Source organism: Spea bombifrons, chromosome 4, assembly GCF_027358695.1.
Source record: "Spea bombifrons isolate aSpeBom1 chromosome 4, aSpeBom1.2.pri, whole genome shotgun sequence".
In the NCBI taxonomy this organism is placed as follows: Eukaryota; Metazoa; Chordata; class Amphibia; order Anura; family Pelobatidae; genus Spea; species Spea bombifrons.
Genome location: NC_071090.1, coordinates 1,506,920 through 1,522,438, shown reverse-complemented (window position 1 = coordinate 1,522,438; position 15,519 = coordinate 1,506,920). Strand labels below are relative to the sequence as shown.

Genomic DNA, 15,519 nt, shown 5'->3' with positions numbered 1-15,519 from the left:
CGCCTTTATATTAAAATGTGTATAAATGATGTAATAGATTTATTCCTATGGTGTTAAACTAATTTTTATTTTTCTCTCTCTCTAAGCGCCCGGCTGCTGGTGATAAGTGATAAGTGTTTTATTTAATTATGTGTTTGTTACAAACTCTCGCAACGGAGCGAAAGGCAGCTGGGTTTCAATTCTAAAAAAAGAAAATTGCTCTAATTCTACGAGACTCGCACCAAATCCCCTCCCCTGTTCTGTAAGACGGAGGGTTAACGGACTGTCTGGATTACCCGGGCGCCTTGATCTCTACAGGGGCTCGGAGCGGTCACCTGACGTGAGAATTCCATATGAAGTCTGACATTCCAAGAAAAAAATAAATGTATACGTTTTGGATTCTGGAAGAATTGTCCCCGGGTCCGGCTCTCCGCTGCGCATGTAAAGCAGTGGATACATTGTATATGTTGCAGATGTATAGATATGGGGGGGGGCTTTGGATTCGCTGGGCTCTGTGGTTGCCACGCAGCGCCGCTCGGAAAGGGTTCTAATAGAATGTTAATAGGGCAGTCACACGGTGCCGAAACGCTGTATACAATGCTTTACATTCTTACTGTATATCGGGATTAGTTGCCGGGGCAATGTATGAACAATGTATCTTTCCGCTGATCGGGGTCTTAAGTTAAAACCTTTTTAATTGGCCAACATAGAAGAAAATGTAAAGTAACATAAGCTTCTGAGACCTCGGGGGTCTCTCCTTCACATCGGAACGTTTTATTTTTTCTATGTTGGCCCAATAAAATGTGTGAAATTTGATGGAATATTCCATGTGCTGGGGGTTGGGACCGAAGCCGACATCCCTGACTCCAGGACCCCCCGCGGTAACGAGAACGGTTTGCTTGGCTTCGGATGATTTAAGACTCGACCTCGGCTTGTTAACCCATTAAAGCCTGACCTTCGCCTGGAGCCGGTGGCCCTAAAATGCCGGTCCGATCCCTGCCCAACGAAGCGATCTACCCTCTGGCCGGCTGTGAGTACTAGGAGCTGCACTGGTCGGACCCTCGTTGCCGGACCTCCGCTGGAAGCGGCTGCCGATATCGTTCTGAGAAGCAGATTGGGGTTTAAGACTTTCCGGAAGCTTCTACGGCTGTAACGCGAGTCTTATTTATCCATAAGTCACCTTGTCTCTGGGAGAAGACCACCTTTCCTCGTGTGTCTCGGTGGGATCGTGGCGGACTCCTTTCTTCTTCTTGTATAAAAGTCTCCTCTGTGATTCCGAGACATCTCGTGATTTACGAAAGTGTTTTGTGATGTCATTGATTTGGGAAAGCGGTGCGTTGTCCTCGGTAACCGTGTCGTCCCGTGTGATACTTTGTAGCAAAGCACTGTACGGTCTTCCAGAGCATCTAGCGTGTACAATACATGCGGCGGGGTTCGGGGGCACAGTCCCGTGGTCTTCCTAAATGTAACTGCACAAGAACCTATACCTCATTGTAGGGCCACGATCCCCGGACCCTCTATTATGATCAGGAGCAGACTATGGCCTGTTTTTGGGGGGCATCTATATATAGCCCCCCATCTCTTGGACTGTAACTCTGTTACTCTCAGCCTCCCTCGTTACCTTGAGCAATATGATAGCCAAAAGGCTAGTTACTCCTAAACCCCCCCCAGACAGAACTACAACTCCCACGTCCCCCGGCTGGCTGCCTGTGCGGATGAATGATGGGAGTTGTAGTGCATACTCGGCATGAAAATTAACTCCTTGGCTACAGTTACTCTCCCTCCTGTTCTTTCGCCTTTTACTGCATTCCACGCCCGCCGTTTAGGACCCCCGAGACCGTTGCCCCCCGTTTATGATTGTGCGATCACCCATTTATTGTTGCAGTTTGAACGGAAAGTCTTTTCCTGCGGCCGCTAGCAGAAAAGAAAAGTGATTGCGGTCGCCGGATGATTTATTCCGCGCTCAGAAACCTATTAAATATATATATCTATTTTACCGGAAAAAAAAGTGTCTGTTTTTTCTATTGGGGGGTTTGGGGAGGCTGCGTTTTTTGGGGGGTGACGCGGCTGCGATCCGTGGACAGTTTGCTATAGGGGGGCATATCTATCCATACTGGACATCTATAGGACCCGAGACCCTGGTGGTTTAAAGAAAAATAATATATACTTTTCTTTTGGGATGGGGCCCGGATCTTACAGGGGGGTAACGGGATGGGGGGGGTCACCAAGGGGTATTTCTTCAATAGAAGCTCCGACCTGTTTCTGCCCTGAGCCAGCGAGTCACAGCGGGACCCGCCAATCCTGCCCGACGCCGGGGCATCACGTGTCATGATGATGTCATCAATGCGGAGCTCTGTGACACACACGCAGGACACGCTACCACATGATCCCCGCGGAGCTCTACGACGCGCAGGACCGGACTGGGGAGATATAAAAGTGCGGCCACGTGGTTTTTATACTCACACAGCAGCATGGGGCGGGTACGGGCCTGGAACATACATGCATCACAAGACCCCCGCGGAGCTCTGACACACGCGCGTTACCGTGACCCCCGCGGAGCGTTACCATGACCTGGGCGGAGCAATGCGACACGCACGCTAGCGTGACCCCAGTGGGGCTTTGCGACACGCGTTACCGTGATCCCCCCGGAGCTCTGTCATACAAACACTTACACCTGCTCCTCTCTTGGTCTGTGTTGTGCGTCTCTTGTTGGTGATCTTCCTGCACTGAATACATGTATGTGCTGAGTGTCTCCGTGCATTATGTTTGTTGTGTAATATGTGTGTTTAGTGCATTATGTTTGTTGTGTAATATGTGTGTTTAGTGTATTATGTTTGTTGTGTGATAAGTGTGTGTTTAGTGCATTATGTATGTTGTGTTGCATGTGTGTTCTGTATGTTTGTGGGTGTGGCTTTGGGGGCGGGGCTTCGTGTATTGAATACGTGTAAAGAAACCGGCGTAATTCTCCGCTGCTCAGCAATCCGTGGGCTGGGCGGGGCGGTGACACTGGGTGGGCGGGGTTCGCTGACAGGTCCCCCGGCTGTGGGTGGCGCGCTGTGGTGACGTTGCGGACGGGTGGTGACGTGGCGCTCGCTGAGCGGTAGGTCGGTTGCTCGGTGAGTCGGGAAGTAACTCTCAGACCGGACACCGGGAGCTGAGGCAATATGAGCGAACCCCACAGGCAGGACATAGCGGCCATCTTCAAACGGCTGCGCTCCGTGCCCACCAACAAGGCGAGTCCGGGGGCAGGGAGGGTACCGGGGGAGCTGGGCGCTGGCAAAGGGTGACAGGGCAGATGGTTACTGGGCAGGGGGTACAGTGGGGTAACTAGTTACTGGGCAGGGGGCAGCTGGTTACTGGGGAGGGGGTACAGTGGGGCAGCTACGGTAGTTACTGGGCAGGGGGCAGCTGGTTACTAGGGTAGTGGGTACAGGGGGGCAGCTGGTTACTAGGGTAGGGGGTACAGTGGGGCAGCTGGTTACTAGGGTAGGGGGTACAGTGGGGCAGCTGGTTACTAGGGTAGGGGGTACAGTGGGGCAGCTGGTTACTAGGGTAGGGGGTACAGTGGGGCAGCTGGTTACTAGGGTAGGGGGTACAGGGGGGCAGCTGGTTACTAGGGTAGGGGGTACAGGGGGGCAGCTGGTTACTAGGGTAGGGGGTACAGGGGGGCAGCTGGTTACTAGGGTAGGGGGTACAGCAGGGCAGTTGGTTACTAGAGTAGGAGGTACAGGGGGGCAGCTGGTTACTGCTGATTCGCTGGTAAAAGCCCCTGAGCCGGAGGATATCGAGAGAATCATCAATGACAGATAGTGTACCTGGGTCTCATGCTGACCATATGGGGGCCCTAAACATCTCCTCACGTGGGGGCCCTCCTGTGGGCTTACCCCATAATACTATTTGATTGATGGCTCTGCTTTCCAATAATTTTTCTAAGACACCTAAATGAATGTGATTTCTGTTACCATGGCAACGATGGTGGGGATCTCATGGGTAATCGGGGGTGTTGTAGCTCGGTGAACACGAATGTCATTAAGCCCATGTTTAGGCTTTACATACTAAGCTCCACGCAGGAGGACTCCTCGGCCAACACGCAGAATCCCAGGATAATCCGGCGTCTTAACGTGACGGCGTCGCCAAAGAAACAAGTCTACAGCACGCGGCGTAATAGAACAGAGCCTGCCGGCAGATCGGCCCCATTCGGCCCCCGTCTAGTCGCCCGTTTCTCCTGCTGTAACGACTCAAGCCTTAATCAGGCGTTGATCTCGTCTTAGATTCAGGAGACGTATGTCTATCCCATGCATTTTTAAATCCTCTCGCTGTATTACCCTCTACTGCTTCTGCTGGGAAGCTGTTCCACTTATCTACCACCCTCTCAGTAAAGTAAAACTTCCTCACTATGCATCTAGTTTTAATTAGTGCAGGAGGAGGTGTAGACGAGTGCCTGAAGTGGCCAAATAGATTGAAAAGCAGCCATATGGTGTGCGGGAAATGCACACATGGCGCCCGCTCTGTTGATATTTAATGTGTCGGCGGCTCCAGGTGTAGCCAGAAAACACATCCTAGGCCTACAGGCTTTAAACACAAGCTGCCTAGTGGGGGTCCTTCTGGTGCCTTTCTTAAAACCGGCACGTGTGTTCCTAGTGTATTTCACAGGTTACTCTGGTTATCCTTATACTGAGAATCTCCAACCAATTCATTTACTCCTCAGATCCGATTAAAAAGACATTTTCTAGAATATTGCGCTGTTTCCTTTTTTACCTCAGTTGTAGTTTTTTGCCCCATAATATAAAGTTTTCAGGCAGCTGCATATCAGCCGTTTGTATGATTCTCGCTCTGTTATCTGATCCCCGATCTACTGAACCCCCCGACTCCTTATCATACTGCCTGTGGGGAGCAATAGAATGGCTCGGTCTTAATCATCCAGCTGGACTCTCTGACTAATGAAAGTCTATGGAGGAACGGATTTCATTAGCATCGCCATAAAGCATCAGCTCAGTGTGGGGTTTGAGCCGGGAAAGTCACCCAAAATATCACATGACTGACAGCAGCGGCGGCTCCAGGTCTGCATACAGCGTTGGGGGTTATATTGCTGTATACAGCGCTGGGGGTTATATTACTGTATACAGCGCTGAGGGTTATATTACTGTATACAGCGCTGGGGGTTATATTACTATATACAGCGCTTGGGGGTTATATTACTGTATACAGCGCTGGGGGTTATATTACTGTATACAGCGCTGGGGGTTATATTACTGTATACAGCGCTGGGGGGTTATATTACTGTATACAGTGCTGGGGGTTATATTACTGTATACAGCGCTGGGGGGTTATATTACTGTATACAGCGCTGGGGGGTTATATTACTGTATACAGCGCTGGGGGGTTATATTACTGTATACAGCGCTGGGGGTTATATTACTGTATACAGCGCTGGGGGGTTATATTACTGTATACAGCGCTGGAGGTTATATTACTGTATACAGCGCTGGGGGTTATATCACTGTATACAGTGCTGGGGGTTATATTACTGTATACAGCGCTGGGGGTTATATTACTGTATACAGCGCTGGGGGTTATATTACTGTATACAGCGCTGGGGGTTATATTACGGTATACAGCACTGGGGGTTATATTACTGTATACAGCGCTGGGGGTTATATTACTGTATACAGCGCTGGGGGTTATATTACTGTATATAGCGCTGGGGGTTATATTACTGTATACAGCGCTGGGGGTTATATTACTGTATACAGCGCTGGGGGTTATATTACTGTATACAGCGCTGGGGGTTATATTACTGTATACAGCGCTGGGGGTTATATTACTGTATACAGCGCTGGGGGTTATATTACTGTATACAGCGCTGGGGGGTTATATTACTGTATACAGCGCTGGGGGTTATATTACTGTATACAGCGCTGGGGGTTATATTACTGTATACAGCGCTGGGGGTTATATTACTGTATACAGCGCTGGGGGTTATATTACTGTATACAGCGCTGGGGGTTATATTACTGTATATAGCGCTGGGGGGTATATTACTGTATACAGCGCTGGGGGTTATATTACTGTATACAGTGCTGGGGGTTATATTACTGTATACAGCGCTGGGGGTTATATTACTGTATACAGCGCTGGGGGGTTATATTACTGTATACAGTGCTGGGGGTTATATTACTGTATACAGCGCTGGGGGTTATATTACTGTATACAGCGCTGGGGGTTATATTACTGTATACAGCGCTGGGGGTTATATTACTGTATACAGCGCTGGGGGTGGTTATATTACTGTATACAGGGCTGGGGTTGTTTTGAAGCGCAGAGGTAGAACTCCCGAGTGGGCTGCGCATGCAGTTGTTGCGTGTTGTTTATCTGTGTTGAAGGTTCATGGTTCAGATGACTAAACGTGAAACACTCAGTACTTTGGCTTTGTTACCCGATGCTGTCTACGTAGCACTTGTGGGGTGGGGGGGCAGGAAGTGATGTCACAGCGCCAAATTATAGGCGCTTTAACAGAGTGACCTCGTGAGCAGAGCCGGTGTCTGGGGGCAGCATTTCTGGGTAGACTCTTTATCATCTTTGTCATCATCATTAATCATCATCATCATCATGTGTAATCAGTGGGACCGTTTGCTTCGTGACGCGGATCGCTGAGCCTGGTGGCTGCGTGTGTTGCAGGTGTAACGGTTTTAATGTCACCATACAAACTGACATTAAATGAAGACAGACCGGGGCAGGGGGAGAAGAGGATCCTGCCCGAGGGAGCTTACAATCTATTAGGGGATTGAGGGGGAATGGGACCGAAGGTGAAGGAGTGACAGAGCCATCGCTCCTGGTTTGCCACATTTCCTTTACTGAAGTTACTGGTCTGTTCCGTCTTTGAAATATGAGACGTGTTAAGACCGCCTGATGCTGGTCCTCCTGTCTCTCTCGTATCTCTCCCTAGTTTTTTGTTGCTGCTTTACTGAGAGCGTTTTGGATAAGTGGAACAGCCTCCCAGCAGAGGTGGTAGAGGGTAATACAGTGAGGGGATTAAACAGGCATGGGATAGACATACGGCTCCTGAATCTAAGACGAGACCAACGACTGATTAAGGTTTGAGTCTTTACAGCAGGAGAAACGGGCGACTAGACGGGGGGGCCGTCACGTGACATCATAGGTTTGTTTGGAATGACATTATGTTAAGTATTAACCCCCTCTCTGCCGTTTCCGTTGCAGGTATGTTTTGACTGTAGCGCTAAGAACCCCAGCTGGGCGAGTATCACCTATGGCGTGTTCCTGTGTATCGACTGCTCCGGGACGCACCGCTCCCTGGGGGTTCACCTGAGCTTTATTAGGTAAGAGCGTTCAGAATCACTAAAACCGCGTTAATCCGGAAAAACTTCAAACCGGGTGGAAGAAACCTGCTGGGCCTGAACCGCCGTGACCTGCAACAACCAACACCTTCAACGAAGTGGGAGTATTTGCAGCATCATCATTATTATATTTATTTATTATATTATTATTATTTTTATATATTTTTTGTTATTATTATATATGTATTATTTTATTATATATTTTTACATTTATTATATTTTTATTATTTGTTTTATCAGCAGTTTCAGTGAGTACACAGTTTGTTTGTTGTAATACGTGAAGCTCCACTAGATTGTAAGCTCCTTTGCACCGGGCCCTCCATTTGTAAGTCAAATGGTTATGTTATATACTACTTGTTATGGCCTGTCCTCCCATTGTACAGCGCTACGGAATTTGATGGCGCTATATAAACAATAAATAATAATAATTCTTTACATGTGAAATACACGGACTTGTCATGTATGTGCATCGCATGCCGCGTCTCCTAACTCTCTGTCATTAGATCAACAGAACTGGACTCGAACTGGTCGTGGTTTCAGCTGCGCTGCATGCAGATCGGGGGAAACACCAACGCCGTGAGTTTTTTTTACATCCTATTTTTATTGTTTTGGCCAATGAAGGCGAAGCAGAGGATTCTGGGAATAGCCTCGCTATCTGATTATCAGCGTAGTAATTAGTTTAAGATAGGCAGCCTCTGCCGTAACTGGGGACTACAGCTCCCATGATGCATCGTCCAGGAATCGCTGTCGGGGGGGGCGGAGCCTCTCCCTGTCCGCGCTCTCCTCTGCCGGATGCAGGATGGCTGCCGAGACGCCGCTGCCCGGCTCCGTTGGTTGTTCTTGTGCCGCGTCTGACTCCGATATAAACCGAATGTTCATTTTGTTTCAGCGTTTTGCCCCGGGTTAGATTTCTTGCGCAGGTTTGTCTGCCGGCCGTCGGCTTGCGCTGTGATGCTGCCTGCGTCTAACACCGCGTCCCGTATTCTTCATATCCCAAAACCGTCCGCCTCCGTATCTCATTTATTTTAGCTCTGCGTTAATGCGCCGTTAATCGTCTCAGTGGGGGATTCCTGCAACCGATCACTTATTCCTCCCCATCATAGCGCAGATCTCCGGGGGAAATCCCTATTTATGGGCGATTAACCCACTGGATGAATTGGAGTGGAGTAGCCGTGGCGCTGAGGTCCGGGTGTATTTTTTGTTACAGACCGTTTTCTTCCGGCAACACGGATGCGCGACGAACGACACCAACTCCAAATACAACAGCCGCGCGGCTCAGCTGTACCGCGAGAAGATCAAATCGCTGGCGACCCAGGCGACGAGGAAGCACGGGACGGACGTAAGTGCCGGCAGAGCCGCTCCACAAACCGACGACACGGGGGGTGGAGAGAGCCGTGCAGGCGCTCGAAGGGTGGATGGGGCCCTGGTATTAACCCCTTCAGGATTTGTTGCATGGCGGGGGGTGTACCGGGTCTGGGACTGCGTCTCATCTCCTCTCCTCTGGTTTTCTAGCTCTGGATTGATGGCTGTGCCACCCCCCCTCTGTCACCGCAGCACAAGGAAGAGGATTTCTTTGCATCCCACGTAGAGGTACGACCCGCGATCCCTTCTTCACCCGGCAGAGGTGGTAGAGGGTAATACAGTGAGGGGATTAAACATGCATGGGATAGACATACGGCTCCTGAATCTAACACGAGACCAACGACGTCGTAGAATGACTGCCGTTAAATCACTTCCTCTGAAGGGTTAATAACGTAAAAAAAAACAGAAGCTGAAAAAGCATTTTCAATCCAATCTGTATATTTTATTTTTTTGTGCCTCTTCTGCGTCATCTCCGCATGGTCTTTAAAGTGTTAATTTCTCGTAGCAGGTTAGTAGTACGGACTGGAGCGCCCCGCCGCCGCTCTCTATAGCGGAGCAATCTGCAGATCCCATCCCCGCAAGCAATGAAGGTATTGTGGGTTTCATCCGTGATCTCCTTCCCAGTAACATGTAACGCGTCGGGGGGGGTGATTAGTGGTTTGATCATGTGACACGTGCGCGCGCGTGTGTGTGTAAATATATGAAGCCCCTCCCCTTCAGCGAGCTTCCGGAATAATACAGCGAGATTTTTACTTATTTTGACAGGCGAGCCGGAGCTCGGGCCCAGCGTGGATCTTCTCAGCGTCTCCCCGAAAGCAGCGCTCGGTAAACAATTTGTTTTTATATTAAAGCTCCAGCTTGGGCTTCATTTGTGAAATTCAGAATGCATGAAACTTCTGCCCCCCGAGGGCAGGAAAGTCCCGGCCGGCTCCTGGGGCCGATCCCGGGACAGACTGTTGGCTCTTAAGGGCGGCCGTCATGGAGTCAGCTGGCGCAGGCTCGGCCGATCGGTAAAGCGGAGATCGGTTGGCAGATGAGTTTTTTTTTTAATAGTCCCCGCGACACAATGTTACCGCTTACTGACGCCTGACGTAGAAATGTCTTTACCTTCAAGCTGCTGTTTTTTTTGTTCTTTCAGCCGTTTCAGGGAATTTAGTTTGTGCGGGAAGCCCCCCTGCCAAAGGTGAACCTCGCTGTCCGCAGCCTGCTAATTGGATCGCTTCAGTCTCCTCCCTCTTACGGGCTCCGCGGTTGTCTCCGCTGTGTCACTCTGGGTGGTGGATCCATGGTTAGACCACCTCTGAGTGGTGGCTCCGTGGTCGTCCGCTCACCCCGTGGCACGCAGTGGAGGTTTCGTGATCGGAGCGCGCCTTGTGGCACGTGGTGGCGGCTTCCAGATCGGGCCCCGCAGGGTGGCAGATCGGGTCCCGCTTTCTATCACGGGGTGGTGGCCTTGTAATTGGTCCCCACTTTGATGTGGAAGGTCGGGGCGCCGTTATCGCCCCCACCCTGTGTGCTCTTAGGGTCAGTCCCCACCTGGCCAGCGTCTGCTTAGTGCACTCGATGAACCCTCGCACGCTGCAGCTTCCTGCCGCATGGAATTTCTCGGCCTATTATATGGCTTCGCATTTATATATCTTTCACCGCCTGCTCTGATCACGCTGTGTCCGCACCGAGCGTTTAAAGGGTTAATAAAAGTAATAAGTTCAGGATTTCCGCTTTTTTGTTTAATTACTATGGAATCAGTCACTCTGATATTTATTTTTAAACTCGCGTTGGGTGGAGCGTGGAATTCCAGGTTTTGGGGTGAAAAAAGTATTTATTTGTTAATCTTTCTTTGCTTCTGTAGCTCATCTGCAATATTTAATTAAAGCCATAATTATTCATTAATTTTTTTTGGCCTTTGACCTGAGCGTAAGTCAGTGACATTTGTTTATATAGCGCCCGCAGATTCCGTAGCGCCGTTACTATAGAAGAGAAAATACGTACCAGAGACCGTGTGACGCACGTTAACCCCTTATTATTACTTTTCAGACACGGTGTCCATTATAAAAAAGAAGCCCGCCGCAGCCAAGAAGGGGGTAAGAGCGCGAATATTTTATGGAGCTTCATTAGATTCGTTATTTAATGATTTCATTGACGAGGAAAAAACCTGTAAAGTTACTAAAAATGTGAATGTAACGAGTAATTGGGTTAAAATCAGAATATCTGGCCTAATTTAAAGAGACTTCGGCCAACGTATCCAGCTGATGTGTGCCCTTTAAATTAACCCTTTAGATTATTCCTTTAAATTAACCCTTTATTACATTGGTTTAATGGCTGTATCGTTTATATACTCTCGGAAGTGACGTTTTTGGGGATGTCGCCCGCAGCTCGGCGCCAAGAAAGGCGGCCTCGGAGCCCAGAAGGTGAGCGGAAAGAGCTTCAGCGAGATCGAAAAGCACGCGCAGGCCGCCGACAAGCTGAAGGAGAAGGAAGAGACGGTCGCCACCAAAAGCACGGACGAAGCCGTGTGAGTATTCGCCCGCAACAGCCGGCAATTCGAGGGTCTACTGCGCAATCAACTGCTTTAACACTGGTGTGAGAGCGAGAACTGTCACACTGTATCCGCTCGTTATTAGGGACCTCATATATATAATTATAGTATAGCATTTCTTTTTTAGGGGGGTTTCGACCTTCAGCGAGAGGGGGCATATAAAAGATCTAAAGGGGGACGGGAAGATTTAAGGGCAGCAGCCTGAATAAAGTTTACATGCAGCAGAAACTTGGCGCTTCTCTGTTTTGATCACTAGATGGCGCCATATCCCTGTTTATAGTCTAACCAGACAAATGCCCATGGGGGGGCACTTCCTAAAGGGGCAGTTCAGAACATTAACCCTTCGATATGCCATCGTGAATATTCCGTATCGGTGTATTAGCTGACTCTGTCAGAATTGTCGGACACCGCAGGCATTCAAAAGGATTATAAAGTAATGGGGGAAAGAATCGCTTAGAAGACCGTGCCCTTTTGCGCAAGAATCGACCCATTCGTCCCGGGGCCCCGGCAGCGTTGTGGCGGCTCCGTACCCGAAACGTATGTTCTTTTTACCCCTCTCTCTCGCGGTCTATTAACCTCCCCCCCCCTCCTTTTCCAGAGTCACCTCCTTGCGCTTGGCTTACAAAGAACTGGAAATCCAGACGAAGAAGGAGGATGAGAAACTCAAAAACATGACGGGCAAAAAGAGAGCCGAAGCTGAAAGACTGGGCATGGGATTCGGGTCGCGCAGGTACCGCGTCAACTACTAACAAGAAAGCGATACGGACGTCTTCCACCAGAGGGCGCTAGAATAGTAAACGTACGCCGGCAGAGACCGGATCGCCGCAGAGTGTCCCCCGTCAGCATTTATACGAAAGCCTGGAAAATGGCATTTCCGAGACCCAAAACAGATTTACATTTTGTAACGGCTAAAATATTTAACTTTTTATTATTGCGTCGAGGCGGAGCGGCTCCAAGGTCACAAAGTACATTGCGTGGTTATATATCTATTTCTGTATTCTATATGTAATGTATATCGCGTCTCTTGTCTTTAGTGGTATCTCGCACTCGGTGCTTTCGGAAATGACGACGATCGAACAGGAAGCTCCAAAAAACGCCAAACCCAAGAAACTCTACCAGGAAGAGGAGCCGGCTGATTTCTTCTATAGATCCTCCCGGTCGCGGTGAGCAGAGAGGGAATTATTTCCAACCGCTTTGTTTTGGGTTTAAAGCAAGAGTTTTAAGAACTATAAATGTTTCACCCGCTACACCCGTTTAGGGGTCAGAAGTTATTTACTTACATTCTTTCTGCCTAAAATTGAAGACGCGGCCCGGAACCGCTCAGTCATTTCTTTTATTTGTCGAGAAGAAGGTTTTATAAATAACATGTTCTGGTAATATAACCCCCCCAGCGCTGTATACAGTATTATTGGTCAGTGTTAACAAAAACCTGGTTTTATCTCATTTTGCTCCAATAAACCCCCTTTATCCGCAGACCTGGAGCGGCCGTTGCTGTCAGTCATGTGATATTTTGGGTGACTTTCCCAGCTCAAACCCCACACTGAGCTGATGCTTTATGGCGATGCTAATGAAGTCCCTTCCTCCATAGACTTTTATTAGTCAGAGAGTCTGGCTGGGTGATTAAGACTGAGCCATTCTATTGTTCCCCACAAGCAGTATGATAAGGAGTCGGGGGTTTAGTAGATTGGGGGTCAGATAACACTGTGTGGAGATCTTTATTTGATCTTTTCCTCTTCTGATCCAGGTACCGAGATGAGGCTCCGGAACCGGTCAGTTCGTTTGGTAACTGGGAGGATAATTCTGATGATTTCTGGAAGAAGGACGGCGCCGGCAACGACACGGAGCTGATCCTTGGGTCGAAAATGTCAAGTTACGACGAAAGGTACCATGCTTTAAATGACTTAACCCCTGCATGCCAGGTACCCCTCATAGGGTAATAACCATTATTTATCACCTTTGCCCATTGTGTATATGGGGGGGTTACCCCTCGGGGGTCCGTCGAGTTGGTAAAATACCCCTCCGGTAACAATCACGCTGTGTTTGACTTCAGACCAGCATCTCGACGTAAACCGGACCCAGAACCCGTCTCTACGGCGGACGACGCGCAGCGGAAGTTTGGAAACGCGAAGGCCATTTCCTCCGACATGTACTTCGGAAAGCAAGACAACGCAGATGTGAGTGGATTCATTATTAGAAGGCGCCGACACGCGGTGTAGCGAGGTACAAGATATCGTCACAAAAATCTATACTTAAACGGTGAAATCACCTACATGTCTGACCAGGCCGGGCCTGTTAGGGTCGGATGATGTGGCTAAAAGTTAAACACAAACAGAAACAGAAACACGTCGTGAGATGCTTGGCTTGTTCCTGGAAAGTGCATATACTAGTTTTACTTCTAGAGTTTTGCACGTGAGTGGAACAGCCTCCCAGCAGAGGTGGTAGAGGGTAATACAGTGCGGGGATTAAACATGCATGGGATAGACATCCGGCTCCTGAATCTAAGACGAGACCAACGACTGATTAAGGTTTGAGTCTTTACAGCAGGAGAAACGGGCGACTAGACGGGGGGCCGAATGGGGCCGACCTACGATTCTAGGTTTCATCTCTCTGAGATAAGCGAACGGCTGACGATCCTGGCTCTGTAATTATTATTATTATTATTTTTTCTGTCGTTTTCAGTATGAAACGCGGTCTCGGTTGGAGAGATTGTCTGGGAATTCATCCATCAGCTCCGCCGACCTCTTCGATGAGCAGAAGCAGCAGGCGGCAGGTAACCGGATTCATGACCCCCCCGCCCCCCCCCCGCGTCGTCTAAATCCGCCCCAGCCGTGCCCCCCCGCTTCCGAATCTGCCGGTTTACTTTTGTTTCTCCCCTCCTTGGAAATTCAGGGGTTAAAGGGCTGGTCCTGTATGATGTGATCGTTAAAGGGACAGTTTAATGTTTTAGAGCTCGCTGATCCGAGGAGAAATCCGATCGCCGTTTGGAGTCAAGAAATAATTTTTTCCCCTGATGGCAGAATTGGAAGTGGCTTAATTAGGGGTTTTTAGCTTAATTAGGGGTTTTTAGCTTAATTAGGGTTTTTTTTGCCTTCTTTTGGATCAGGAATAGGAAGGTTGGGTAGAAGGATTGAACTTTTTTCAACCTTATGAACTATGTAACTATTGATTGCCGGGAAGCTCCTGCGCCGCCCGTGGACCCTCTCCGCTCCTCTCCTCAGGGGTCCCGGCCCCATAAACGTTCCCTCCTGGAACCGGATCCGTTCAGAGAATGCTCCAGAATCCTAACGCTCGGCTTTTGTTATCTGTTCTAGGGAATTACACGCTCACCAGCGTCCTGCCGTCGGCCCCCGACATGGCAAACTTCAAGCAGGGAGTGAGATCGGTGGCCGGCCGGCTCTCTGTTCTGGCCAACGGCGTCATGACGTCCATTCAGGTTAGCCGCGCCGCGTTCTCTCCCGTACTCCTCATGCGCAGCCTCCGTCTCCATATGGCGTCACCGGCTCCGGTATTTACCGGTATTAACGGCCGCGCTCTGTGTCCCCCTTACAGGACCGCTACGGATCGTAACTGCTGGAGAACGTCCGCCAAGCCCGGCTCCGGATGCTTTCTTTTTTGCCGTTTCGGATGATTTTGCTTCATTTTTCTTTTTTTTGTGGTGTCTTTAACTCTTTAAGTGTCTGCCGGGTACTATAAGTCACCCCCTGGCATTTAATGGGTTAAAAAAGGCACCTCCATGCCACTAAGTGCTCGTCAGTAGGTGAGCTGGGGGCTGTCCGCCCGACTCCATGTCACTCTTCGTCCCGTGTCCCTACATACGTGTAGCATACGTGGTAATGTGCCTTAAAGCGGGACCGCTTAGATTGTCAGCTCTGTAGACCCCTCGCTGATAATACCTTTTACAGCCCCCCCCCCCCGAAACTCGCGTGCTGGGTAAATACGAATAACTCGGCCGAACAAGGAAAACCTCATTCTTTCATTGCGGAAATGTTGTTGTTTTTTTCCCCCATGTTGTGCAAATACCAGATACTGCCTAAAAAAACATTTAGTCAGTAAAGCCCACGAAAGGAATTTGTAAATAAATTTGACTTTTTGGCGTTTTTTTTTTTTTCTTCTTCATCTGCGAGTTTGCGGAGCGGGGAGAAGATGCGTTATGACATCATAGAAAGCGTGAAGTCGACGAAGCCCTCCACTCTTTGCTAGAAATCTTCGCATTTGGATCCGCGACTCCATTTACCGTAAACGTATATTTTAGAAGAATTTAGGTATTTAGCGCTTTCTTCTCATTGG

The 15,519-nt window shown here is 49.2% G+C and overlaps 1 protein-coding gene across 3 annotated transcripts; it reads left to right on the top strand.

Moving 5' to 3' along the window:
• The first annotated feature begins 3,044 nt into the window (after window positions 1–3,044).
• ARFGAP3 (ADP ribosylation factor GTPase activating protein 3) lies at window positions 3,045–15,323 on the top strand. Of its 3 annotated transcripts, none has more exons than XM_053465172.1 (17): window positions 3,045–3,212; window positions 7,198–7,316; window positions 7,838–7,910; window positions 8,542–8,673; window positions 8,847–8,924; window positions 9,205–9,286; window positions 9,462–9,521; window positions 9,835–9,879; window positions 10,731–10,777; window positions 11,069–11,208; window positions 11,831–11,962; window positions 12,267–12,395; window positions 12,977–13,114; window positions 13,283–13,406; window positions 13,912–14,002; window positions 14,544–14,665; window positions 14,782–15,323. In XM_053465172.1, exons 1-17 carry the CDS (start codon window positions 3,144–3,146, stop codon window positions 14,797–14,799), a joined length of 1,599 nt encoding a protein of 532 aa, XP_053321147.1. In that variant the 5' UTR covers window positions 3,045–3,143; the 3' UTR covers window positions 14,800–15,323. The 3 variants fall into 3 exon arrangements, with proteins under 3 accessions (XP_053321147.1, XP_053321148.1, XP_053321149.1); XM_053465174.1 differs by having other exon boundaries at window positions 3,061–3,079; XM_053465173.1 differs by lacking the exon at window positions 9,835–9,879.
• The last annotated feature ends 196 nt before the right edge of the window (window positions 15,324–15,519 follow it).

What these genes read in the sequence shown, in the direction of transcription:
- ARFGAP3 (XM_053465172.1), top strand. Translation starts at nt 3,144, where the DNA reads ATGAGCGAACCCCACAGGCAGGACATAGCGGCCATCTTCAAACGGCTG. An exon ending in CGAGGAAGCACGGGACGGAC is followed by an intron (nt 8,674 to 8,846) that starts GTAAGTGCCGGC and finishes CTGGTTTTCTAG; the next exon opens with CTCTGGATTGATGGCTGTGC. An exon ending in AAAAGCACGGACGAAGCCGT is followed by an intron (nt 11,209 to 11,830) that starts GTGAGTATTCGC and finishes CTCCTTTTCCAG; the next exon opens with AGTCACCTCCTTGCGCTTGG.